Genomic DNA, 27,918 nt, shown 5'->3' with positions numbered 1-27,918 from the left:
TATGGTTTCTCAAACCCAGTAGCCATTCCGGGAGCAACACTGGGGATGGGTGAGATGTCCCGTGAGCCCAGAGTCCCGAATGGTTTGGGCGCTCTGCCCTCACCCTGCTGCACTGAGACATGGCCCCCTAGATTCCAGCAGAGGGGTCTCTAGAGGGACCTGGTCTCCCCAGACCCTCAACTTCCCAATCCTTCATAGGATGACAATATTCCCTTCCCTTGAAATCAGACAATGTTAGAGTTAGAAGGAGCCTTGAGATCCTCCTACCCACACTCCTTTGCTTGCCAAAATAAAAAAAATCTCGGAGATGTTTCTCTTGGTTCAGCTTCTGAACCAGGACAAGACCTTGGGTTTCTAGAGATGAACCAAAAGGCCCTCTCACCTCCAAGCAGTTCTCAAGCTTCAGGGTATACTGCAAGCCCGGGCTGGGCGCTGGGGGGTGGGATTAAAAATGTGGACCCTGGAGGGGGGGGGGGCGCCTGGGTGGCTCAGAGGGTTAAAGCCTCTGCCTTCAGTTAGGTCATGATCCCAGAGTCCTGGGATCAAGTCCCACAACGGGCTCTCTGCTCAGCAAGGAACCTGCTTCCCTTCCTCTCTCTCTGCCTGCCTCTCTGCCTACTTGTGATCTCTGTCTGTCAAATAAATAAATAAATAAAATCTTTAGAAATGCAGACCCCAGGCCTCACCCCCCAGGCACCCATTCAGTAGGCCTAGGGGGGGCACAAGAATCTGCATTTCAACCACGTTCCTGTGTGGCTTCATTTCCCCATCCACCTCCCTGGGCTCCTATAAGGAAACCGGGTGGTAGGCCCGCAGAGAAAAGCTTTAAAGCCTAAGGGTGTTACCCAGCTGCTCCCCAGCTCCCCCAAACACTCCCCACCCTCTCCCCCTCTACTCCACGGCTCACCTGAGTGAGCAAGGACCCCTGCTTCCAAGTCTGGAGTCCTTCCTACTTAAAGAGAGATGGTCACTGTTGCAAATTGCCTGGGATCCACCATCTCACGGGAGAACCACCAGCCCAGGTGAAGGATCTGGGGCTAGAAGGAGGTCGGCCAGCTGCGACCCAGGGCAATCGGAGATTGGGAGGGGGCAGGGTTGGGGACAGCCTCACCCTCCCTCCTGATCTATCAGAAAGAATTAGGTGTAGGGTCAGACACTCCCGAGTGCACTCATCTCAGCCACTGACTACATGACTCCGTGACCTTGTGTAAACCACTTCCCTTCTTTGCACCTTGGTGGATAAACGGTGGGTTAAGTTACCTGCCAGGCACAGTTGAATGAAAGGGGATGGCACCTGTCCCTTACCAAGTGACATCCATCACAAGGTCAGGCCGCCAGATAGAATACAGGGTGGCATATTTATATGCCGAATTTCAGAAAATGGCAATAATTCTGTGTGTAAGTATATCCCAAATATTGCATGGGATATACTTACACTAAAATAGGATTCGGTGTTCATCTGAAATTCAGAGTTAACTGGGCATCCTGGGGGGGGTTTCCTAGTTTGTTTTCTTATTTTAGGTTCGTCTGTTTTGTTTGGTGCTAAGTTGGCTGAAGGGCATTTCGGCAGGCATCCCCTCGGCCTCTTCCTTCAGCCCCAGCACCAGTGGGACAGATCCTCCCAAGTCCCCAGACCCGGCCCTGCTTAACCCCCAAACGAGCCTGGATGGAGGGGATCTGTTGCCTCCAAGGCATCCCTTCCTCCCCACCGGAGTGTGCTCCGTGACGGAGTGCTCCCATCAGCACGGTGACCGCACAAGAGGCTCGCCTGGCAGACGAAGGCATTTCTGTAACTGTCAGAGCCAGTCAAGGTCACTCGCTCTGCTCCGTTCTGCTTCTCTGGGGGAGGAGGGAATGGGGAGGCGAGGACAAGGCAACCAGGACAGGATCCCTTTGCTTCTGCCTTTGAGTCCCCTCTCCTGGGAGAGGCAGGGCACTTGCCTAGAAAACCCTGGAGCTTAGGCCTCGTGGAGCCCCATTTTCCTTGGCAGGAAGTGGGCGGCCACATGGTAGGGGGAGACCTGTGTCCCCCAGCTGTTGTTAACCCTCTGTGTCGTCACCCCTCTGGGCCCTCCAGTTAAAACAGGATAGTAACAACAGCACTAACACGTAGATCGTGCCGTTCTGTGTCAGACGCTGTTCTAAGAACTTCATAAATAATACCTTTTTAATCCTCCCAATAACCCTGGGAGGCGGGCACCAACATCATCTCCATTTCACAGATGAGGAAATGGGGGTGCGGAGGGGTCACAGAGCTAGCAAGAGGTCGAGGCAGGATTTGACCCAAGGCTGGGCCCTCACCCACTTTGCCCAGCGCCTCTCGGAAGACAGAAAGAGTGCAAGGCAGGAGGAGGAGGGGAGGGACGACGGGCGTCTAGCAAGCACCTGGGCTGTGCTAAGCAATCACGACGGAGCTGATCTCATTCAGACCTCACCGCAAACAAGGTGTGGGATACTGTTACGGCATGCTGAAGTCGGAGGGAAACTGAGGCTCAGAGAGAAACGTAAGCGGAAATCAGAACTCAGCTGTCTTGCCCACGCTCGTCCCCTTGCTGCCCACCTGGCTCTGGTTCACGGTTCTCTGGACACTGCTCTGGCCACATGCATGGCAGCCCACAGTGAGACCACAGCTGTTCTCGGCACACACATACCCCAACCCCCCATGAAGTGCCTGACGTCCTCGTGCTCTCTTCTCGCTGCCTCTGTCTCTCCCCGCTGAACCAGACCAACCCCCAACCAGGGCCAGGACACTGGTCCTTGCTCTGAGCCTGACCATTCTTTCCCCCAGCCACACATCCCCACCTGGTGTCCCCTTTTCTTCCCTCCACCATGGGCCGGCCATATGAGGAATAACGTCTTACAGTCTCACTGTTCTTTGCGTTCACCCGGGTTAGCTGGTTTTGATCCTGACCACCACAGGTCAGACGGACCACCTGGCGTTACCCATGTCCTAATTTCATACAGGAGGAAGATGGGGCTCAGAAAAGTGAAGGGTCCTGGCCAGACTCGCCCAGGCTTTCCACCAGCACACAAACCTGTCTTCTGACTCTACGACCAGGACTGTGTAGGGATCTCAGAAGTCAACCAGAGCATTTTAGAGATGAGGAGTCAGAAACCCAGACAGGACATGTGGCTTGTTCAAGGTCATCGCCATCCATCCGTGGCAGAACTGAGAATGAAGTCTGCAGCTTTGAACCCTACAGCACCCTGCCCTCACGCGATAACACATGGAACCAATGAGACCCACTCAACTAACGACAGAGGTTAATGACGCCCATTCCACCCAAAAGTAAAGGTGGGAGGGATCAGAACCAAGGCATACCCCCTTCCACGATGAGGTTTTTATCTGGACATTCCTGTCTCCAGGACGGTCTTCTCCTGGGGCAGGCAGGTGAATGAGGGCAGGTCAGACCTTTTTAGGACTTGCTTCCCCGGTAGAGGCAGCCCGGGCTGAAAATGCCGGTTCAGGGGCCTGCGTCTGCTGGGGAGTGGTGGCCCCGAGGCCTGGGGTTCGTGCTTAGTAAATTATGGAGTGAAGAAGGGACCACAGGAATTCAGGGCATAGAGGAGCAACATCCTCGAAATCCAGGAAGTGGAGGAAAGATATACCAAAGTTAAATCCACATCTATGTCACTTTTTATAATGTGTGCCTTACAGCTCTGGGTCCTATTCTGTCAAACCCTTGGGGGCAAGATCACTTGGGACTGAGGCTCACATGCCTACCACTAGAAGCCTGGGATCCACGGGATGGTATGGACATTCTGCCTGCTCCCCATCCTGGGGCTCATCTCTGTGGATGCTGGGGTGCCCTCTTCTCGGCTCTGCCTCTGCTTCCCTCCGCTGGGCTTTCCACGGCCCCTTGACAGATGTGCCCTCTGTGTTTCCATCTGCCAAAGGGATCTGTACATCCATCCGCGTCACCACTGGAAAAGCATACCAGGAAAGCAAAGGGTACACCAGGAAAGCAAAGGGTGCACCAGCCTGCTAAGGTTTTCGCGTTCAGCTTTTCACATCTGGGCTGAAAAACCACAGAGCTGCAAATCTTTACTGCATCACGGGCTTTTAGCGGGCTGCCAGTCTTCCTCACCAGAAATATTTCTCATCGCTTTTGGATGGAAGAGCAAACCTGGGAGCTCAGAAACAGACCTGCTCGGGCTCTGGAAGCTACTGGAGAGCCCCTAGAATTGGCTGGATCTTTCGATGTTCCGTGTAGCGAGAATAGCGCTCAGCCTTTCCCACACAGGAGGGTGTCTTCCACTTAGGAGGGGCCCATAAATAACCTGCACCCACCAGTCCTGGGGCCCAAAGCCCAGTGAGTTGGTCTCAGACATGGGTAACAGAAAAAAGGGAGGTCCCTAACTTCGGAAACTGAGCTGCTGGAGAAACAGGTGGAGAAGCATGGCATCAGGGCTCAGAAACTCCAGAGAATCCAGATGTGAGCCTCCCCACCCACTTTCCCTGGCGGACTCCCAGGCAAAGTTCAGGCTGGGAATCTGCCAGGCTTATACCTGAGCGACGGTCCTGGGGCAGTTTCTCCCATGCACCCGAGTGGGGCTTGCGGGCCTGACCCAAGACCCCTGCCCCCCGGATGCTCCCTGCTCCCTGCTCCCCCCACCCTCCCACCCCCAGCCCGGTGTGCAGCCCAGCCTGCCTGCGGGCTCACCTTTCGGCAGCTTGGACGCGTTGTCCTGGATCCAGGAGAAGAGGTGGGCAAAGTCGCAGTCGCAGAGCCAGGGGTTCCCGTCCAGGCGCAGGGTGCGCAGGGCGGGCAGCGCGGCCAGGGCGGCCACGTTGAGGCTGCGCAGATTGTTGTCGTTGAGTTCCAGCACCTGCAGCGACTCCAGGGTCTCGAAGGCGTCCTCGTGCACGCCCGCCAGCTTGTTGTTGGCCAGGCTCAGCTTGACCAGCCTCCCGGCCGAGCGGAAGGCGCCAGCGCCCAGCTGGGTCAGGTTGTTGTAGCTGAGGTCCAGGAAGGCCAGCTTGGCGGAGCCGCTGAACGTGCCCTCCTCCAGCGAGCGCAGCGAGTTATTCCTGAAGTCCAGGTACACCAGGTCGCCGTAGAAAATGAAGAAGTCCTCGGGGATGTGCTGGATGCGGTTGCCGGCCACCAGCAGCTTGCGCACGTCCAGGGGGAAAGGGTCGGGCACGCTGGGCAGCCCGCGGTCGCGGCAGTCCACGGTGTGCGGGTCGGTGCAGGCGCAGCCCGCGGGGCACGCGTGTCCGGGCCGGAGCAGCAGCAGCAGCAGCAGGAGGCTGCAGAGCTCGAGCGCGGCGGCGGCGGCGGCGCGGCCGGCGGGGGCGCGGGGGGCGGCGCGGGGGCGCATGGCCGAGGGGACCGGAGCCCGCCGCGGCGACTCGGACTCGGCTCTCGGGGCGAACCCTGGCGCGGGGCGGCGCGCGGGGTCCCGGCGGCCAGGCGCTGGGAGCTGGAAGGCGGCCGGGGACGGCGTGCGCCCGGGCGCGCGGGGGCGACCGAGCTCAAGGCGCACGGACTCGGGGAGTCCGGGGCGGCAGGGACCGAGATGGGAGAGTCGGGGAGGGAGGGGCGAGGACTCGCGAAGGACTTACCCGGACAGGAAATTAACCCGCTGGAAAATCCCAGGGAGAGGCGGGGAGCGATAGAGGTGGCCGAGTGGCTGGCGCCAAAGCGGCCCCACCCGGGCAGCTTTTTTCTGAGACCGGGTAACAAGACCTGTCGCGCGGACTCGGCCAGGAGCGCTCGACGACTAAGTTCGGTTACCGAGCGCCCCCCACCCCAGCGATTTCCAGAGGGCGTGTTGGGGGCCTGTGCCCCGCACCCCGGCGCCCTCCTGGTGCCAAAGAGCGCTCCCCGTGCGCCAACCCCATTGCCAAAGGGAACGCGACCTGGGTCCCTCTGGCTCTGTGCCCGGGGCAATCCCGGCGGGCTCTAGAGCCGCTGACCTAGGGTTGGGCGGAGCTCCTGAGTGGCTCATTTTTCTCTCCTCACTCCCCCTACCCGCACTTGACCCATCTCAGCGAGGCACTAGGGGTCAAGTGAGGCAGGCAGCTGTGGCCTGAAGGAAGCCAGGGCTTGTCAGCACTTTCCGTGCTGGCTGGAGCCTGTCAGGAACCGGAATCCCCCCTGGCAGGATTAGACCTGGCTGCTGGTCTACCAGAGGCCCAAGGGAGAGGCACTGTGGCGGGGGGATGGGGGTCTGGCTCCCAGTGGTGAGGCCTCAGTTCCAGGGCTTCCACCTCTAGGGACCCCCTATGTCCCATCTGTGGAATGGGAAAGGGTAATAAGTATGATACTGGCAGGAGATTTCCCTCCCGGGAACACTACACTCAAGCCGAACTCCTCCCCCACACCCCCCAGGTCCTTTAGAAAGGGTTGAGAGGTCCCCACAGAGCCACCAAGAGTTTGTCCTGCTGCTGGCTATTTTGGTCCAAATACCATGGAATTGATAAGCTCCCACAGAACCAAAATAACCCAAGGAACAGCTGTTGGGCAGCGGGCCCCCAAAGACCCTGCCCTGGTCCCTGGCCCCCACACAGATGGGTAGAGGCTCAGATTCTAAAACCATAAGAGCTAAGCCCCAGCCTTTTTCCAAAGGTACATGCAGTCTCGATGCCTTCCGATGGATCAAACACCTGCGCCTCTGGGACGGAGCCAACAGCTCAACAGATGACAAGTGTTTGCAGAAGAGCGGGGTGGGGAGGAGGGTAGGTGGAGTGTTCCGGGGAACAGCTCCTGGGGTCCTGCAGCCCTTTTCCTGCTTCTACTCTGAGCCACCGTGCCAGACCTTCAGAATCCTCTGTCTGTGCCCCTACTTTCCCAGGGTCCCCCGCTTGCCTTTATCATCCCCAGGTGCAGAGGATCCACCCCCGCTCTGGCATCATCCCCTTGAAGAGGCAGATGCGGGGGGGGGGGCGCTGGGGGGGATCATCTCAATCCTCCTAGAGTGGGTGAGCGTACCCCAGGCTGCATACACGATGTATTACTGCAGTCTCAGACAAAGCACAGGCAGGTGGCAGGATTAAAAGGTCCCCCTGCTGCAACTCTCCAGGAACGCCCTGAACCCATCTGTGACCTTCTCCGCCTTTCCAGTCTCAGGCTGGGTTTTGGCTGCTCACTCCAGTACCGAGGAGAGCCCTTTTATCCCTGGCTTGGGCCCTCAGCATCACAGTTTCATGGCATCCATGTTTGACTGGGCTCCCAGGTCACACATGCGGACCCGTGCCCCTGTGTGCCTCCGTGGGCACCAGCCCTTCCTGCCAAGGAGTCTGGCTGGCTGCAGCCCTGGCGTGGGAGGTGGGCTCCTGAAGCTGGTCCTGGCCCCACCGCTAGTCACAGAAACTTTCACGGGCCACCTGATCTCCCCTGGGAAACATTTCTTAGCCTGGGGTCCCTGGGCCCCTTGGTGATGAACACTTTTCGGGATTTAAAAAAAAAAAAAAATCAGGTGAAACCGGACCTTTATCTGCAAGGAGGCCACCCAGAGTAAATGCTGCAGTTCTTGGTAATGGACTTGATGGTAGCCCTGATTCTTTTGTGCTGCGCAGAAGCTGGCATTCACGGAAGACTTTGATTAATGAAAACGGAGATGCGTTTCTACGTAATAAATGCAAAGGGTTTAGCAAGGGCTTTCAAAACGGGGGTGCGTGGTGGTAAAATAAGAAAAGGGGCTCCTGCTAATGAAACTGTTGAGAAACACCACTCCTGGCCTGGATCTTTCTCATCTTGGAACTTGGGAGAAAATGCTGGCTCTCCCCTCGTCCACAGACTACGTAAGGCCCACGTGGGGAAATACTGGTAGGAAACGTGATCTGAGAGTATTTAGAGAAACTGCTTATAAAAGTGGCCCTAGGTCCTGTTATGGTAAGAATGCCTTGTTTCTTGCTCTGAGTGTCCCCCAAAGTCCCTCGAGACTAAAGCTAAGCATTTGTCATTAATATCAGCAGGAGAAGAATCAGTTGGGGTTCATGGGGAGCAGGGAGGGGCCCCCGATGTTCCAGGACTCCTATCCCTTGGGAAAATGCAAACTTTGTCACCTCTGATTTTCCCCAGGCAAGGAAAACATAGCTCTGACCTCAGCAAGGTCACACCATGAGTCAGTGATAGCTGCTGGAAATAGAACACAGGCATCCTGACACCCCAGCTGCTCCAATCACCCTGCTCCCCCCCACCCCCAGGAAGGGGGCCTCTTACAGCCGGATGGGAAAATGTCGCAGGTGACAGGGACAGACATTCAGAGACTGTATGTCAGCACCTTCTTTGTGATTCCTATTCAAGAGGCTCAGAACCTGGTGTGGCAAATACCCAAGGTATTCTGATGTTTTCGAAACCCGGTGTCACGCCTTCCCCAACTGGCCAAGCAGAGCTCCCCACTCCCCCGGTGTTCCCCAAGCTATAGCTACGTGGCCCTTCTTGTCTTGTTTCCTAAGTGGCGTGTCTGTCTCCCTGCGAAGTTGGGTTTTGGGAAGCTACGTGGACAGTGGCCCCCAGAAAACCCCCTCTGTGGGCCCTGCTTCCCTTATGCAGAAACAGTCCTTAGTCAGGAGGTTTTCCCCCTTTGGTTAGCAGACGGACCGCTAAATTAGCCAAAATCCTAGGCCCTACGTTGTAAACAAGATTGTTTCAGCGTGGACCATGCAGAGGTCTGCACTTAGGAGCAGATGCTAGGTTTGAATGATGGACGTGGCTGGTGTTTGGTGACGTCATTGGGTTGCGGGTGTGTATTGCCTCTGATGAGCACCTGGGCAGGAGGCAGGAGGACACCCAAGGGCCCTAGGAAAGGAGACATGCTCTGGCCCTTTGCTTGGGACAGCCTGAGTTCATGGAACCAGCTCTCTGCTCCGTGGGCACTGCTGTGACTCTGTCCCCCCAACTAACGAGCCAACTCCAAGCGCCTCTGTTCTCATCTCCACCACCAGGGGGCACTATCTGCTGCCTGCCCGGGGAGAGCGAACCCCAGCTCCATCTGTCCTAACCACTAGGTCTCTGGCAAGCTTGGACCCACTTAGAAGAAAAGCTCCTACCCCTGGCTTCATCCCTGGAACCAGGAAACGAATCTTCAACCCGCTTAAATGAGAGGCAGTGAGGACGTAACGGTCAGGAACGTGGGTTTGGAGTCAGACAGAACCGGGTCAAACCCTGGCCCTCCCATTCATGAGCTCTGTCACCTTGGGCAAGTTGCTTACCTTCTCAAAGCCTCGGTTTTCCCATCTGTGAAATGGGATAATCCTAGTGCACGGGGTTGTTAGGAGGATTAAATGAGGCATCTATCAAGTGCTTGGTGGTGAGACTGTCACAGCAAACGGCAGCCCCATAATCACCTAACTTCTCTACTTTTCACCCAGGTGTTCTGCAGATAAAGTACTAAAGTGCTTGTTTGTCTGGAATTTATTTGTTCAGAATGCCCTAAAATTCTAGGGTCAGTTTTCGGAAGTCTCTGTTCCCTGAACCATATTCTCCACTCCAACCGTAGACCATCCGAGGGACAGAGAAACACATATGCACACACGCATACACGTATGCACGCATGCGTACCTACCTTCACTCTCTCCAGCTCTAGCTGACTTTGTGAGCGTGGGTATAGGTGAGTGGCTCCCCACCCACATCCCCGGTTCACTGGCTTCATTGGTCTGAGCGTGGGCAGCTTAATAAGACGGAGGATGTGGGGACAGTCCCTCAGCCCTGCACAAGGAGACATCTGTTCTCTGCTCACGGCTGGCGCTCCTAATGCTAGCTAGCCATCCAGCAAATGGGTGACCTTGGGTAGAGCCAGAGGACGATGGCGATGGTCTTTCCCAGGAGGAAAAAAATGCAGGGCACATGTCCCAAGAGCCAAAGGCACCCTCATGCCATGATGTCACAGCCAACTCAGAGGAGTCATCCCCAGTTCCTCTTCGCTTTTCCCCACCCCCTCCTATCCATTGGCAAGGCCACCTTGGCTGTCCTTCTCTGCCTTTCCACTGTTACCTCCTTAGCCCAAACCAGCATCATCTGGTACAGAAGTCCCCACCAGCCTTCCTGCTTTCACTTTGCGCAACCCCCACCCACGCTCCCAATACTTGAGGAAGCCAAAGTGACCCTTTGAAGATATGCCTTAGACCATCTCACTCCCTGTTTAGACACCTCCAATGGCTTTCTGTGTGTGTTCAACAGACTTTTAAAATGACACACACCCCCTAGTCTCTGACCTCCCCCCACCTACCTGGGTACTTTTTGACTTGGGACAAGACCTGTGACCTACATCTAATGAATAGAATACAGCCAAGGTGATAGAGGCCATTTCTAAGATTCAGTTACAAGAGACAGTGACTTCTGTCTTGCTACCAGACCCTCTCTGTTCCCTCTTTGGCTTGGGTGCTCCGCTGAAGCAAGCTACTGCCCTGGAATGGCCCGCATGGTCGGGAAGTGAGGACTACCTCTGATCAGTAGCCCGTGAGGAACCATATCTCCCCAATAACCATGTGAGCTTCAAGCCAGCCCACGAGCCCAGCCAACAGTTTGATGGCAGCCTAGGAGAGCCCTGAAATAGAGGACACAGTGAAGGCAGGCCCAGATTCCTGACCCACAGAAACGGTGAGATGAAAAATGTGTTCCGTTTTAAACTGTTACATTTTGGGGTAATTTGTTACACAGCAATGTCTAGCTAATACACTGTAGTGCTTAGAATAAAAGCCTACCAGACCCTGTGCAGTCTTGGCCCCATGTGCCTCTCCCGACCCATTTGGGACCACTCTCCCCTTGGCTCACCACCCTCCAGCCACTCTGGTCCTTTGTACCTCGAATTCATCATGTTCATTTCCACCCCTGAACTTTGCACATTCTGTGCACTCTGGCTGGAACCCTTCCCTCTGTTCTTAGCATGGTTGGTGCCACGTGGTCGTCAGGTTTTCTTTTCTGTTTTTTTGAGAGAGAGAGAGCTCATGTGCATGAACCTGAGCGTTGGGGAGGGGCAGGGGAGAGGGAGAGAGAGAATCACAAGCATGGAGCCAGACACAGGGCTTGATCCCACGACCTTGACATCATGACAGCCCAAATCAGGAGTTGGACGCTGAACGGACTGAGTCACCCAGGCATCCTGGTCATTAGATTTACTCAGTCCAAATGTCACCTAGTTAGACTGGCCTTCACTGACCTCTCTCTCTCCCCAGTTACTCTCTATGCTACCCTTTTGTTTTCTTTTCCACCCAGCTTGATAGTTAGTTTACTTATTCACTCTACCTTCTGCCACCAAATGGAGCTCCTATGAGGGCCATAAAGTTGATCCAGTTCCTAGAATCAGCCCCAGAACATAGGAGGCACTCAAAAAATGTTTAATTATGTTAATTGCTACCTGCAAGTGACGCTTCTCAACTAGCCTACCAGTATCTCAATAGCTTCCAATGGCGTCTCCCCTGAAGATGTCCACGCAGATCTTCTGGGGGGGGGGGAAGGGCCTTCATCCCTCCAAAGCTGGCCTCAGCTCTGGTCTCATGGAGGGAAAGGCGTCTGTGTGGGGGGCACAAAGAGTTCCAGTGACACCTCTACAGTAGCCTGGGAGTTTGGGACTCCTCCAAGCACATTACTAGTTCCTCTTCACTCCATCCGAAGCCTGCAGCAACCCACAAATGGATTTATGGATTTATCACATCTACTTCCAAGCCTTCACAATACCCTCTTTCTGCCTTGGATCTCAAATTTGGCTCAAAGAAACTTGGCTTCCTCTAGGGAGTCCTTCCAGGATTGCCCTGGACAATTCCCTGGTCCTTATTCTCCATCCTGGGAGACCAGGTGCCATGCTGGGCATGGAGATACAAAGACAGAGAAGGCACAGCCTTATGCTAAAGGAGCCCGTGGCTTAGGAAGCAGCCTCAGTTTGGTTACAGCACAGGATTTACACCGACGTGTAAGTCTAGAAAACTCTAAGTCATGCTGTTTTATTAAGCACACTAAATGGGGTCAGTAAAGTTGGGTAGAGTCAGAGCTAAAAGCATTGGCCCCTGGGCCGGTCAGCGGCATTCAGATCCTCATTCACCATTTCTAGACTGTGTCTCTTCTGCAAGTAATCTCATTAAGCCTTAATTGCTTCATCTGTAAAGTGGGAATTCATCGTAGCCACCCCCTAGCGTTATTAAGAGGATTAAATGAGATAGTGTAGAAATCAGCACGGGGCACAACATCTCAAAAGTAACAGTGTTCCGACACTGTCACCCATTCGGACACTTCCTGTAACAAATGTCTGTTGCTTGCCTAATATTCACAAGAAAGACACCGACCTGGGTCCCGGAGAGACAAAGATGGAGTAGACAACGTCCGTTCTCAGATGACTCACAGTCTCCTTGAAGAGACAGGACACGGCAGCAGCAGACAGCAAACAGTTCAAGGACTCGCTGTCTAGGGTAACCGCCAAGAAAATCTCATGGGTTCATAAATGTCACAGAGGAGTCAGGGATGCATAAGTGGGGAAAGGTACGTCTTGACACTGTTGGCCGTGTTTTCCGAATCAGATCGTGGAGCACATGGCCATGTGGCTTCATGCTTCTGTACCCAGGCACACAGCCTTCCCTCTGCCAGCCCACCTGGCAGGCTCCTGCTCACCCTTGAAGACACCATGCATTTTTCCAAGTGGCCTTGACCTTCCCAGGTGCTGCCAAATATTTCCTTCTCTGCGTCTCTTGCTCTCCGGGCTTCTGTTATTGTTTCTTGCGTGCAATGTGACATTTATTGATGATACGCTTGTCTCCTCTGCCGGATGGTTAGTGAGCTCTGGTGTGAGAAGAAAAGAGGTCCTTGTGAGCAAGGAGAGCAGAAAAAGGTCCTTGTGAGCAAAGATTGTGTCTGTTCCATTTTTTAAATCTTGGGACTCAGCATAGGGTAGGACCCTCCCTGGGACACTACACCCAGCTCAGTGTCTTTGCTGAAAGAGTGGAAGAGTGCAGACGTGTATGAATGATGATTCTGCCGTATGGAATGATCATCGGACAAAGTATTTGAAGTCTGAGCTGCTTTGGAAAGCTCAAGAGGTATGGGTCTCTGTAATCATGCTACCAAATTATTTGTTCAACCCCGCAAATCCTGCAGCGTGCCCCGTGGCCCCATAGCTTCTGCTCCTTATTCACAACCTTGCTCACAAACATAATCACGGCGATCCCAAGCACGCGCATTAACCGTTTATAAGACTGCAAAGCAGCCCCTTGCACCCATGATCTTGGTGGGCCCTTAAAGCAAGGGTCAGGTGCACAGGCCGTGGGTCCTTGTGTCCGTTTTGCAGAAATCAAGACACAGGTGGCTCCGCTGTTCACAGCTGGTGAGCTCTTTCAAACCAGGAACAGGCTTCCTGGGTTCCCTTTGCGCCTCCCATGTCCTCAAGTGTGGTTCTGTAATAATGGGAGACGAGTCCGTGGCTGTCGAGTGGAGGCACTGATTGGATGCAGGCCCTCAGAGCCTGGCGTTTCAAAGTTCATTTTGGACCAGCCACACATCTCTGATTGCACAGCGGTATTTAAGCTGTCCGCAGGAGCCTCCCTGAGCCTCCCCAGGCCTCCCCGCACCAGAGCGCACGCAGCCCTGCGCGTGCCCCACATGCCCACCTCCACGTGCTTGCACACCCTTCCCTCCTTCCAGGTGTGTCTTTCTCAGACAAATGGTATAAAGCCTCCAGAATTCTTTCTAGTAAATGCGGAGGCACACGGGAGGCTATTTTTATGTGAATTTGTATGTGATTTGCATAAATCTGCATGTATCTCCCAAAACCATCACACTGAGCTCATGAAGCAAACCGTTAATGGGTGAATCCCCTTCATTCATGCCAGCCGATGGCAGAAGTTGATTCGTCCGCTGTCCTAGCTGCCCTGGCTATTTTTTTTTTCCCCTGAAATTTCTTAATTTAGCATGAAATCATTTTCAGGGGGCGCCTGGGTGGCTCAGTCGATCGGGCGTCTGCCTTCAGCTTGGGTCATGATCCCAGGGTCCTGCGATCAAGCCCCATGTCAGGTTCCCAGCTCAGCGGGGAACCTGCTTCTCCCTCTCCCCCTGCCTCTCCTACCTGCCCCTCTTCTCTCTCTAGCTATCTCCTCCTCTCAAATAAATAAAATCTTAAAAAAAAAAAAGAAAAGAGATCATTTTCAGTATTACTGAAGACCTCAAGAGTGCAGAAAACACGACATTTATATAACAATAATAATTAATAATAATGGTCCCTAACAGGGAGCTCTTGCTACATGTTAAGCATTGTTCTGTGAATTGTAACTATATTATCTTTTTGGTTTTGTAACTATAATCTTCTCAGTAATCCAAATGGTGAGTCCCATCACTATCCCTATACTGCAGGTGAGAAAACTGAGGTCCACAGGGTTAGGGTAACATGCTTGTCACTGATTCAAACACAGGCATCCGGCTTCATTTATTTATACAGCAAATTCTAGCTCAGGCCCCTACCAGGAGCCAGGCATAATTCCAGGCACTGGAAACACTTCGGCGAACAACAAAAAAAGAAAGTCCCAGCTGTCACAAAGCATTAGGGTGCATTAGTTAGGGCGAGGTTGGGTCGCTGTAACAAAGAGACCCTAAAATTTATTAAATCAAAGAACAAAGAAGTGAATTTCTCTCTTGAGTAGTAACTCAAGGTGTGTTTCCCAGGTCGGTGGGCTGCCCTGCTCCGCCTGGTCCCTGGGGAGAACCCAGGCTCCTTCCAAGCCTTCGCTTCTTCGCCTGCTTGGGTGGAGCGTGGTGCCGCCACACTGTGTCGCTAGCAAGATGGGGGGAGGGCACGGAGGGGCTAGCTCAGTGTGCTAAAGCCTAGGCCTGGGGCCAGAGGCAACAATCATTTCTGTTTCTTTTCTGTAAGTGAAACCCAGCCCCGTGGCCGCATCCAGCTTCATGAGGAGCTGCGGAACGGGGTCCCGTGGGGGGGGGCCAAGGAGGATGGGAGAGTGGACCTGGGTAGGCAACCAGCAGCCTTTGCCACAGCACGACAATCACCACGCAAATAACTCTATCGCATGATGTCACATAGTGATAAGGGCAGTGAAGAAAGATGAAACAGGAGAAGGGACCGGAGGGAGATGGGGACGGATTTGTCGACAGTCACGGGCTCTTTATCATGGTGCTGAACAGACTGCCAACCCCAACCAGGTTCACAGCCCTGGTACAAGCTTAGGAGAGCCCCAGGCACTTCCTGAACCAAATAGGGCCAAGTCATGTCCCGCTGAACAACCAGAGTCTCTGGCCAAGCCACAGGTTACTGGACTTGACCTTCAGGGAGTCTCTCGTGCCTTTTTTCAAGGTGCTTTTGTTCACTAGACATGTTATTCTCATTTTAAAAAATTCCTTACGGTGGCTAGGGCAAGTATTGTCATTCCTCTTGACATTGGGGGAACTTGAAGTTGGAGAGTGTTCAGTTCAGTTAAAAAATACACTGTGGGCGCCTGGGTGGCTCAGTTGGTTAAGAGACTGCCTTCGGCTCAGTTCATGATCCTGGAGTCCTGGGATCGAGCCCGGCATCAGGCTCCCTGCTTGGCGGGGAGTCTGCTTCTCCCTCTGACCCTCCTTCTTCTCATGCTCTCTCTCCCTTATTCTCTCTTTCAAAAATAAATAAGTAAAAATTTAAAAAACAAACAAACAACGGTATCCAGCTCCTGTGTGCCAAGGAACTGGGATAAGAAGGCAAGTAGGATGTAGTCCCCCCAAGATGCCAGGACAGAGGGCTTAGTGTGGTATACAGACGTGTAAGCAAATAATATGTAAAATGTACCACGATCAAAGTGTGTACAAAATACAGTGACACAGAAGAGATAGGTATGAAGGTAAGAAGAAATAATTCTGCACCAATGGAAGGGATCAGGCAAGGTATCATAGAAGAGGTGACGGCTGACAAAGTTTTGAAGGATGAGTAGGAGTTCTTCAAGCAGATGGAGGATCTGTCATTCTAAAGAGAAGAACCATATGAATAAAGGCACAGAATTCTTACCAAATGCTTCAGAATTTAGCTGTCAATGTTTGGGAAAGGGTCACTGAAATTCTGAAATCAATGCTGGAGAGTATCCCAGGGCTCCTGGCTCCTAGTCCTACACTACTGTTTGATCTTTTCTAGCATATGTCCCAGGGACTGGTGGTCCAATGCCTGGAGGTTGAGTAAGTATTTGAAAGGCTCTGATCACAGGGATACCAGTCCCATGCTTTCATCCAATAATAGTGACCAAGTGTCTTCTAAATGGACTTGGGCACTGGAGATACGATGACATTCCTGGGCTGGCCTGATCCCCAATGTGAGATGGTGACAAGAGAGGTGCAGCAGGCTACACCAGGGAGACCATTGCATATTCTGAAGTCAGAATTGGACTTAATTCTGAGCTTTTGCAAGGTTTTATGCTGATGAAAGCCATAACCAGGTGTGCCTTTCAGAGACCTGACTATGGGGCCAGTGTAGGGCTTGAATTGGAGGGAGGCAAGTCTGGAGTCAGAAGAGAGGGTTCTAGAAGAATTTCACAAAAATTCAAGGGGGAGATGATGTCACCAGCACTCCTAATAATCTACCCAAGACAATGGAGGTCCACCCCAAACCATTCAGCCTCATGGTCCTAGCAGCATTATACACAAGTGCCCCAAACTGAAAACAACCCAAATGTCCACCAACAGGAGACTGATCAACAAAGTTGGCATGTCCATTCAACTAATTAGCAATAAAAATGAATACTACTTAGCAATAAAAAAAGAAGGAACTACTGATCTATAGCACAACATGAACAACGTTAGAAACATTATGCTCAGTGAAAGAAGCCAGACAGGAAAGACCATCTATACTATAGGACTACATGACATGTCCAGAATAAGAAAATCTACAGAAACAGAAAAAACATCTGTCCACAGAAAACAGTGGCTGTGGGGACTAACGCACAGGCAGGAGGATGCTTTTTGTGATGCAATGTTCTGGAGCTGGACCATGCTGATGGTTGCACGACTCTATAAATTCACTAGGAATCACTGAGCTGTACATTTACAATGAATGAATTTTGTGGCATTATATTTGAATAATTTTGTGAATTATATTTGAATAACATTATTTAAAACAAGGGTGATGATGGGGTTCGGGGATGATGGGGTCTGGACAGTGGGGCAGGAGAAGCTGGAAATTTCTCAAGGAGCTGATGTGAGAGACAGGGTTGGAGTGGAGGACATGGCCACCCTGGGTCCCCCTGACCTACCTTTGGAACCCCAAAGCCCACTGCCCTGCCTTTTCTTATCCTCACTGCTCAATCCCTCATCTGCAGATGGGAGCCTTGGATGAAACGAGCAGGAGTTAGTGCTGGGGGATGCCATGCAGCCAAGAGGGCTGTAGGGAAGAGGGAGGTATATTTCTAGGGACTTGGCCTTAACCTCAAATGGACTTTGGGCTGAGTAGAGACCCTGAGACCCTGTCGTGTGGACCATCCACAGTCCCCACCTCTTCCCAGGAGACCACATGGTGCTGGAGCTTGTACCCTGGGGCCATTTACTAGCTGCAGACTAGCTGCGACTGTGAGCCTTAGTCTTCTCATCCATGAAATGGGCCAACATCCCTCCCTCATATGACTGTTGTAAGGACTAAGTTCTCAGGAGGTGCCACATTTGGACTTCTCATTTTCCGGCTACTCTTAGCAACAGCCACCATCCCCCAGGCACCTGTCTTCATGGGTCTCCAGAGACTTCAGAGATGCTTGCTTTCCTAGATCTGCTGGCAGCCACGGAAGCCCTGGGAGTGCCCAACATGGCTCCCGTCCTCCAACTTTCTCGCCACGGCCGCCCTACATTCCAACCTCCGGAATGTACCAGTCCCTGCTTTTTGGGAGGACCCACTCATTTTTGTATCCTGCTGCTGGGTAAAATTGGATTAATAAGCCTCCCTTAGCAGGAAATGCCTTTGCCACAGATGAGGTGTTTTTGGAGATTCTGACCAGACGGTGTGTCCTGGCACCAGCTGACCCCCTGCAGAACCGACCTGTGGGTCTGCAGGACAGCCACATGTCGTGGCCGGGCACTTCCCAGCTCTTCCTGCTTACCACAAAGCAGAAGTCTATACGCAGCTTGAAAAGCACACGTTTATGTAAAGAGAACGGTGGAGTGCATAGGAGGGAATGGCCACTCCTGACCGTGGCGAGGGGCAGCGTGAGCGTGGGAAGCAGCGCCGTCACGGACACGGTGAAGGATTTAAGCCAGTGGGCGATGGAGATTGAGCAGCCATGCGGCTGGCAGGGCAGATTTGGGGCTGGGGGTTTCTGGGTGTCCCTTGAGGCCCCCACACTTCCAATGACTGCCTACTTCCCCTCTACCTGTGGCTGACCCCCTCCCTGGCAGGGGGTAGGGATGACAAAGGAAGGCAAACATTCAAGGAGACATTGAAGTTACTTGTCAACAGCCAGTTGGTGGCATTTTCTACCTGTGGTGTCCCATTAGGGCTGCCATCATGGTGAGAGCCACGACCCTGGGTCAGCCGAACAGGGGGCTGCCGGTCCAGGGACACTCAGTGGATGGGGTTCTGCAGCTGCATTCAGACCCCACAGACCAAGCAAGTAGCCCAGCTGGTCCCAGTCACCCCCAGCAGCACCCAGCTTCTAGGCAGAGCCTCCTCTCATGGATCACAGGGCCGTGCATTCATTGGGCAAATCTTTACTTCCTACCTATTGTGCAAACCTCCGGGTGCTGAGCAGCACTCTTCGACCACAAACGGGTCTCCCACAGGGCTCTTTGGGTCCCCAGAGACTTTGTGTTCCTTTCAGAGATAAAATGGCCACAGGTCTGCTCTGTCCCCTGCCTCCCTGCCCGTGCAAGCAGGACCATCAGACCCCATGCTATGGTCCAGGCTGGGAGGGCAGGCGGGGACGGTGAGCCCCCAGCTAAGCTCGCAGACGGGGCAGGCATCTGCCAGCATTCGATTCCCCTCTCTGGCACCTGCTAGTTACATGAACTTGAGGCAAATTATTTAAAGGGTCTGGGCTTCATTCTCCTCCTCCATAAACTGGGAGCCATAGTACCTCCTCCAAGGGTCGTGTGGGGATGAGAAAAAAAATCATACAAGCTTAGAACTGCACTTGGTAAGTCTGAGTTCTAATGTTATAATCACTCTTCACCATTATCATTAGTGCATCTCCGACTGCTGCCGCCTCTCCCACATTCTCAGACACCAAGTCCTGGCGCTCCTTCGCTGTGTTTCTTGTGTCCCGATCCCCTTCCTCAGCTGACCTCAGTCGCCGTCTGGGAGCGCGCGCCTCATTGTCCTGGCGGTGATAAGACATTTCTTCCAGCCGGTTTCCTGTCTCCAGTCTTTGCCACCACCTAAATCTCACCCAGCACTCTGACCCCCATGATCTTCCAAGGAGAGATCTGATCTTTGCCTAAAGCCTCCTGATGACCAGAGATGTGCACAAAGATGTTCACCGTGTGATTTATAACTGCAAAAAAAGGAGAGAGAGAAATAAAGGAAGGGAGGAAGGAAGGGAGGAAGGCAAGCAAGCAAAGAAAAGACAAAGACACAACCAGAAATACTGTCTTCGTCCATTCAAACTGCTATAAACGAATTGCTTATGTCTTACAGAAAACAGAAGTTTATTTCTCCCAGTTTGGGAAGCTGGAAGTCGGCGGTCAGTTGGTGTCTGGTGAGCACTTGCCTTCTGGCTCATGACTGGCCATCTTCTTGTTGTGTCCCCCCAGGACGGAGGAGCTCCGAGGGGTCTCTTTGATAAGGGCGCTAATTCCATTCATGAGGGCTCCACTCTCATGAGCTAATCCGCTCCCAAAGGCCCCACCTCTTCGCTGCCATCCCCTTGGGGGTAAGGATTCCAACATATGAATCTGCTGGGACCTCCTCCTCTCCCTGCTCTGTGTCACCCCCTTCCTGGGTCCCCCGCACACCACGGCTCCCCGGGGCCACAGCAAACCTTTCCGTCACCTGCTCTGTGAATGCAACTCAAGCCTCACTGAGTAACGAGTATTGGCTTGCCTGTCTGTCTCCCACTTGAAACCTATACGGAGAGAGATCCTGGGTCCCCGTGATCACCGTGGCATTCAGGAAAGGCCCATTGTTTTACTATGTAGGACGCCCCAGTTAGAAGCCAGAAATACATGTCAAGGGTTCCGTGTGTCAAAGGCAAAGAAGTGCCATCCTGTAAGCTGCAGTAATTATATAACACATTCAGCCTCTGCTGGTCCTTCTCAAATAACATTAAAGGGGATACCGAGCCAGGGCGACTCTTGACAACCCTGTCTCCCGTTCCCTTCTGGCCAGTTCTCTCGAATCTGCCCAGCTATTCCAGAACACCCCTCACTCCGAATCCCTCACCCTCAATGCTGTCGGAGGCCTCCGCCCGCTTCCCTTCTCTGTCCTCCCCTGTCCTGTCGCCCGCTTTCCCCCACTCCTTGTCCCCGTCTGGTATCTCAAGAGCTGAGAAATGACAGCTCGCTCCCAAGAAGGCGAAGACCAGGGGGACGGTGAGCAGGCAAAGACAGTGTTCCTTAGCTCACGGGGCCGTGGGGCTGGGGAGGGACTCTGGCTCCCTGGAGAGCACGTTACAAGCTATGGGTTAAACACAGATTCAACACTGGTTTAGAAAGGGGCACGCTCATCCTCCCGCTTCCGTCACAGGGCGTGCGCTCAAATGTAAGCCGCCTTTCTCCTAAGTCAGCTTTCTTAGCAATAAAGAGAAAGAATGTTCCATTCCTCTGGCTACCGATGGATCTCTTATCCTCAGGTGATTCAGAACCCTGGTTGGGGTGCAGGAAGGTATTTTTCTGACCTCCACGAAGCCCACTATCTCCTGCTCATGCCTCCTCCTTTGTCTGTCTGTTCCCCGCAAGCTTGAGCAGGACCCACTACGACCCTTCCTTCCTTTCTTCTCTAAGCTGTTCCGATGTCCGTTCAAACCATCACTCCCCAAAGCAACCCTCTTCCTCTCTGGGCAGCGGTAATAGTTAGGAAATCCCTGGTGTTATCTCCTTCCTCCTTTTATCAGTTGGCTCCTGCTTGTTTCCCAGCTGAGTTCCAATCTGACTTTGCCTGAAAGCTGTAAGGCTAGCCAGTGGTCTCTCCAGCTGAGTGCCGGGCTTGCTTAGGAGTTTAGGAACACTGTCTTCTCAAGTTTGCTGCAACGATCAGATGGGATGATACCTTCGAAGCTTCTGGTAAATTCTCCAACGCTTTGCAAACACGAGGTCCTCTTTCTCCCGTGCCTCTGAAGCCCATGTCTCACCCATCCTTCAGTCAAGTATGAAAGAGCAGAAAATTTAGATGCGCCTGTTTTCCATCGAGAATGTTCCCTTTTTTGGATGTCATGATAAATCAGATGATTCCCAAGTTCTTTGGGGTTTGAGGAAAGTGCACTTTATACCGGTGCTTTTGTGGAAATCCTACCCGATGAATTACCTGGAAGATTATGTGTATTTCCTGGCCAGCCTGCAAGGAATTCATGGGTTATGTGTGTGCCAAGAGGTTTTGTTCTGAATTTTCTGCAAGGTACTCTAAACAGGGGTCATTTTGTTTATTCTTTCAAGCATCAAACATCCTGGTTGCCTGACTGGACTCTGGGGAACAAGAAGGTTTGAAGTCTATGCTGCAGTCTGGTCTCTGAGCGGGGAAAATGAATTCATTTCCACAGCAGATGGAAATAAATTACACCAGCTCCAAGCAAGAAGTCTCTTGCTCATTTATCCTGCTTTTTCCATGAAGTGCCAGTCCCCCTTACCTGCAATGCTGCCAAAATTCTGTTTCTGGGTCTTGATGATAATTTATGGCATTTCTAGTGGGATGGTCACATTTTGGGGGGATCTTTGAAGCAATTGGGCCCATCGTGCTTGAGACATATTACAGCCCGTGATGTGTTGCTAAGTGTGAATCATCTGGGTCTCCAGAAAAATCACGCCACGACTTAGACACATAAATAAGCAAAAATTTTGCTGACATAAAGGAGGTATAGCACACAGCTTACAAATAACAAATCCCGCAAGACTTATTGTAAATTCCATATAGCCAACTGATTGTTACAAAATGTTTTCACTGACTTTTGTAGAACTCTTGATCTGTAGCAAACCTCTGGTTGCAACGCAACCATGTTGGCAAAATTCCTGGTTGATCTGACTCAGCAAAGAAGTTGCTTATGTTGTTGATGATGGGCTGGCGTTCCAACATAATGCCTATTAATTGATCTCTTTATTTGCATTAGTGAGTGAAATAAGAGTAAAGCAAAGCACAGGTGTCGAAACTTCATTTAATGATGCAAGCGACTTCTTTTCTGAATCGGTTTTCAAATACTAGAATATTTCCTCAGTACTTTGTGTGAGTCTCAGTGTAGTAGTCACAGACAGAACACGATTTTCAGTTTATCAGTTTATTGATTGATTGATTGATTGATTGGGGCAGGGAGGGGCAGAAGGAGAGGGAGAGAGTCTCAAGCAGGCTGCATGCCTGGCACAGAGCTCGATGTGGAGCTCAGTCTCAGGACCCTGAGATTACAACTTGAGCAGAAATCAAGAGTCACCAACTGAGCCCCCAGATGCCCCTGTTTTTTCCATCACTTTAAAAAGTCTATACAGTTTAGGGGCACCTGGGTGGCTCAATGGGTTAAAGCCTCTACCTTCAGCTCGGGTCGTGATCTCAGGGTCCTGGGATCCGGCCCCGCATCGGGTTCTCTGCTCAGTGGGGACCCTGCTTCCCCCCTCCGCCCCCGCCTCTCTGCCTACTTGTGATCTCTCTCTCTGTCAAATAAATAAATAAAATCTTAAAAAAAAAATAAAAGTCTATACAACTTAAAAAGAACAAACTAAATCTGAATTTGTAGCGTTTTCCAATTTCTTTGGTGGAAATATTCACATCACAGCTGATTTCAAGCTACCAACTTGTCCTCACCGGGCGTGGAATTGAGAGGAAATGTGCAAGAGTACAACATTTAATAGAATTTCTACCGCGTAGACACAGTAGATGCAAATAGCCCCAAGGGCACAGATAATAGTAAGTAGTGAAATCATTAGACAATGATGAGTTTTAAATATTTATTACCTTTTCTTTCTTTCTTTCTTATTTATTTTTATTTATTATTATCTTGGAGGGGAGAGTGAGCAAGTGGGGGAGGGGAGGAAGGGCCAGAGGGAAAGAATCTCAAACAGACTCCTTGCTAAGTGTGGAGCCTGATGTGGGGCTCGATCTCACCACCCTGAGATCATGACCTGAGCTGAAATCAAGAGTCAGATGCCCAACCGACTGAACCACCCAGGTGCTGCTCTTTTCGTTTTGTTTTGTTTTAAATCATTTAAACCACTTCAATGGTGACTTGCCAATAGCATTAAGAACATTCACAGTGTTGTACAACCAGCATTACTATTCAGCTCCAGAACTTTCTCGTGGCCCCAGATGGAAACTTCATACCCAGTAAGCAGCCATTTCCCACCCCCTCCACTAGTCTGCTCTCTGTCTCTGTGGATTTGCTGACTCTGGATACTTCTGGCTTCTTCTTCTTCTTCTTCTTTTTTTTTTTTTTAATTTGACAGACAGAGATCATTAGTAGGCAGAGATGCACATAGGGGGGACAGGGAAGCAGGCTCCCTGGTGAGCAGAGAGCCCGATGCGGGGCTTGATCCCAGGACCCTGGGATCATGATCTGGGCCGAAGGCAGAGGCTTTAACCCACTGAGCCACCCAGGCACCCCTATAATTTCATTTTAATCATGGTTTTGTGAGACACCTGTGTTGGGGCACCTGGTAGAGCATGTGACTCTTCATCTTAGGGTCATGAGTTCTAGTCCCGTGTTGGGCATTTAAAATAATAATAATAGTGATGATGATGATGATGATGATGGCTGTGTTGCCAACCAACCTGCAACATTCCTGAACACTTAAAGATTGGCCCTTGGGAGTGGGCAGGAGCTGACCCCAGTGTTCTGCTGGCTGTCACCATCTACCAGCAGATCTGTATTCTTGGATCAGTGCAGCCTTTTCTTTGCTTTGTCATTCTAAGCAGGTCACTACACTCTCTTGTCTTTGGTCTCATCTCTAGAATGAGCCTCTTAGCTAGACGATGTCTAAGGTCCCTGCCTGGGGTAGCTTCTCTCTAATTAGTGGCCATGCCGGGTAAACAAGTGAAACGAACCCACAGTAAACTAGCCCAGCAGTTCAGAGGCTGAACAACGTGCTTCTGCAGGTTAGGGTCCTCGACTCCATGCCCCTGGTGGACGTGTTTTGATGATCACCCCTCCACCCTGTCTCCCCCCCGCCCCCAGCAGTTTTCCTGTTGGTGGATTCAGCCCCTCCCCATTCTCAACCCTGTGTTTCGGGTACTGACTGATGAACATTCTCTCCTTGACCAAACTCTACTCAGACTCCTCTGAGCTCTCCTTCCGCTGAGTCCTTGGGCTTGTCGTCAAGGGTCCAACAGGAGCAAGAATCCTGTTTCATCAGCTTAGCCAGAATCCCTACCCTCGGTCTCTGCCCACATTCCGCAGCCCCCCTCCTCGTTCCCCAGGAGACTTGTGACCAGCCTGGCCTGCCTTCAGTAAGAATCCTGCTGGGTCAATCTAGCCAGAATTTCCCCTTAACCTTGATGTTTCCTCTTGGTAATTTTCCATCCACTGACAACCTCCCTCCCCCCCTGCCCACACGCACACGTACTGCTCCTTGGCTGTAAATTCCCACTTCTTGTTGTATGGGGAGTCAAGTCCCACTTCTCTCCCCTATTGTAAGGCCCCGTTGGAGCTGTCCTGATGCTTATTTCTATAGTCTCGAACAAATTCTGCCTTACTATTTTAACAAGTGTCATGGCTTTTTTTTCTTTAACCGATCCCTTCCCATCGCAGGTAATGGGGCCAGATCTAAACACATGACCCAGCTGCAAGAAGATGCCAGCAGCTGTTTTGATGGGGCTTTTGAGAAAGAAAGCCTCTTCTCCCTCCACTGAGATACTATGATATGAGGGTATGGTGCTTGCTGTTGCTGGGGCCATTATGTGGCCATGACAAGCATTTACTAAGCACCTCCTGTGTGCAGGGCCCTGAACCAGTGTGGAGCCTGTGAGCAAACGGATAAGAAGCAGAGTGGAGGGGCCCCTGGGTGGCTCCGTGGATTAAGCATCCGCCAAAAGCATCTACCTTTGGCTCAGGTCGTGATCCCAGGGGTCGAGTCCCGAGCCGGGCTCCTTGTTCAGTGGGGAGCCTGCTTCTCCCTCTCCCTCAATCCCTCCCCCTGCTTGTGCTCTCTCTTGCTCTCTCGCTCTCTTTCTCTCTCTCCAATGAATAAATTTTTAAAAATCTAAAAAAAGAAAGAAAGAAAGAAAGATGCAGAGTGGAGGGCCTATGAAAAGGTATGTGGTCCCTCTGGACTTCGCAGTTACACAAGCCAATAAAATCCTAGTTTTTTTCTTGGGCCAATTTCCAGTTTAAGCGGGGTTTTCTTCCTCATGCAACTTGAAAAAAAAAATGCAAACAAAGGATACCACCTCCATGAGAATGAGAGCTTCACTACTGCTTCCATCTGGGACCAGCTGTGGTCAGTGCCTTTGATCTGAAGAGATCCTGGGGATTCCCACTGGTCCTGGGGATTCCCACTGGGAATATTAGAAAACCCATCCCCTGTGTAACCCGAAGGATCATCTCTGGATACTGTGGTATAATTAATATACATTAATATAATATGATTAATATATAATTCATATAAAAAATATATTTGGTCTTTGTCCCTGTTTCCTGGCACAGTGTTCCTAAACCTTTGGCATTTCCTGAATGATAGGAGTGTATTTGGTTACTCATTACTAACCCCTTTAAATCCCACCTGAGTTTGTGCCAATGCAATGACTCACGGTGGAGCTCCTAGATAGCATCAGGATGGGACCAGTCACCAGAAAGACCAAGAACTTTCAGCCCCAAGCCTGAACTCTGGAGAGGGGAGGAAGGTTGAAGATTGAGCTCTGTAAGAACTCATGGACAATTTGAGTCACAGAGCTTTGGGGCTGGGGAGCCTATGGAGGTGCTGGGAGGGTCGTGCCCCAAAACAAGGCTTTGTTCTCATGTCAATGGTACTTTCTTTTCTCCCCAGCCTCGCATCGCCTGCCTCATTGCAGGCTCATGCATTTTTCCCAGTCCTTCTTTGAAGCAGATAAGCTTCTCGAAGCCTGGAAGAGACAATGATTCATGGCTTCTCCTGTGGCCAAGAGACTAGCTCTCTCCCCAGCACTTTACAGATGAGGTGCATTTCAGTTTGTTGATGAATGGGACAGAGCATGACCTCAAAAGTACTCGGGTGGTGGAATGGAACAGTAAGTGAGCACAGGTAAGCCTAAAATCACTCAAGGAAAGGAACAGATTCAACTAAATGAGCTAATTTTGCATGTAAAGAACTATGCCAGCAAGAAAACAGAATGGGGTTGGGGTGCCTGGGTGGCTCAGTGGGTTAAAGCCTCTGCCTTCGGCTCGGGTCATGATCCCAGGGTCCTGGGATCGAGCCCCACATCGGGCTCTCTGCTCAGCAGGGAGCCTGCTTCCCTTCCTCTCTCTCTGCCTGCCTCTCTGCCTACTTGTGATTTCTGTCTGTCAAATAAATAAATAAAATCTTTAAAAAAAAAAAAAAAAAAAAAGAAAAAAGAAAACAGAATGGGGAAAAGAGAGTCTCTTTAGTAAGTGGTGTTGGGAAAACTTGGACAGCTACATGCAAAAGAACAAACTTGACCTCTTACATTTTCATATACACACAAAAAAAACTGAAAATGGATTAAAAACTTACAGGTAAAACCTGAAACTATTAAACGTTTAGGGGGAAACATAGGCAGTAAGCTGTTACACATCAGTCTTAGTATTTTCTTGGCTCTGCCTCCTTAGGCAAGAATTACAAAAGCAAAAATAAACAATTGGGACTACATCAAAATAGACACCTTTTGCACAGTGAAGGAAAGCATCAATAGAGTGAAAGGCAACTTACTGAATGGGAGAAGTTATTCACCAATGATGTGTCTAGTAAGGGGTTAACATCCCAAATATATAAAGATCTTATACAACTCAATTTCCAAAAATAAAAATGAAAGGCAATCCTACTAAGAAATGGGCAGAGGATCTGAATAGACATTTTCCCTCAGAAGACACCCAGATGGCCAACAGGCACATGAAAATGTGCTCAGCATCACTCATCATCAGGGAAATGCAAATTAAGGCCACCAGGAGATACCACGTCCCACCTGTGAGAATGGCTATCACCAGAAAGACAGGACACAAGTGTTGGTGAGGATGTGGAGAAAAGGGAACCCTTGTGCACTGTTGATGAAAATTTACATTGAGGCAGCCACTATGGGAAACAGTATGGAAGTATTTTGAAAAATTAAAAATAAAACTACCATACTCTCCAGCAATTCCGCTTCTAGGTGTTTATCCAAAGAAAATGAAAACACTAATTCAAGAAGAATATAGGGGCACTTGGGTGGCTCAGTTGGTTAAGCATCTGACTTTTGATTTCCGCTCATGTCATGGTCTCAGGATCATGAGATAAAGCCCTATGCTGGGCTCCATGCTCAGCACTGACTCTGTTTGAGAGTCTCTCTCCTTCTCCCTCTTCCCAGCCCCTCTAAAATAAATAAATAAAGCCAAATTATAGAAGTAACTTAAATGTCCACCAATAGGTGAATGGATGAAGAAGATGTGATATACACACATATATACACACAACAGAATATTAAAGGAAAATGAAGAATGAAATCTTGCCATTTGCAACAACATGGATGGACCCAGGGGGTATTATGTTGAGTGAAATAAGTCAGACAGAGAAAAACAAATACTATATGATTTCACCTATATGTGGAATCTAAAAAACAAAACAAACGGAAAGTGGCTCATAGATACAGAAAACAAACTGGTGTTCCCAAATGGAAGAGGTTGGTGGGTTGGTGAAAGAGGTAAAGGGGATTAAGAGTGCAACCTTGTAGTTATAAAATAAATAAGACACAGAGATATACTGTACAGCATAAGCAATA

General features: G+C 51.1%; 1 protein-coding gene across 1 annotated transcript in view; it reads right to left on the bottom strand.

The window, feature by feature from the left end:
- The window catches only part of LRRC38 (leucine rich repeat containing 38), a gene marked incomplete at its 5' end in the record, with an annotated part of 30,572 nt that extends 25,247 nt beyond the window's left edge, over window positions 1-5,325 (bottom strand). The window contains one exon of the mRNA XM_080801392.1: window positions 4,665-5,325. Coding sequence (XP_080657518.1) covers window positions 4,665-5,325 — 661 coding nt within the window. The remainder of the gene's footprint in view (window positions 1-4,664) is intronic.
- Between the last annotated feature and the right edge of the window lie 22,593 nt (window positions 5,326-27,918).

Source organism: Martes martes (assembly GCF_963455335.1).
Source record: "Martes martes genome assembly, chromosome: 4".
Lineage (NCBI taxonomy): Eukaryota > Metazoa > Chordata > Mammalia > Carnivora > Mustelidae > Martes > Martes martes.
This window is presented reverse-complemented; position numbering and strand designations above follow the sequence as displayed.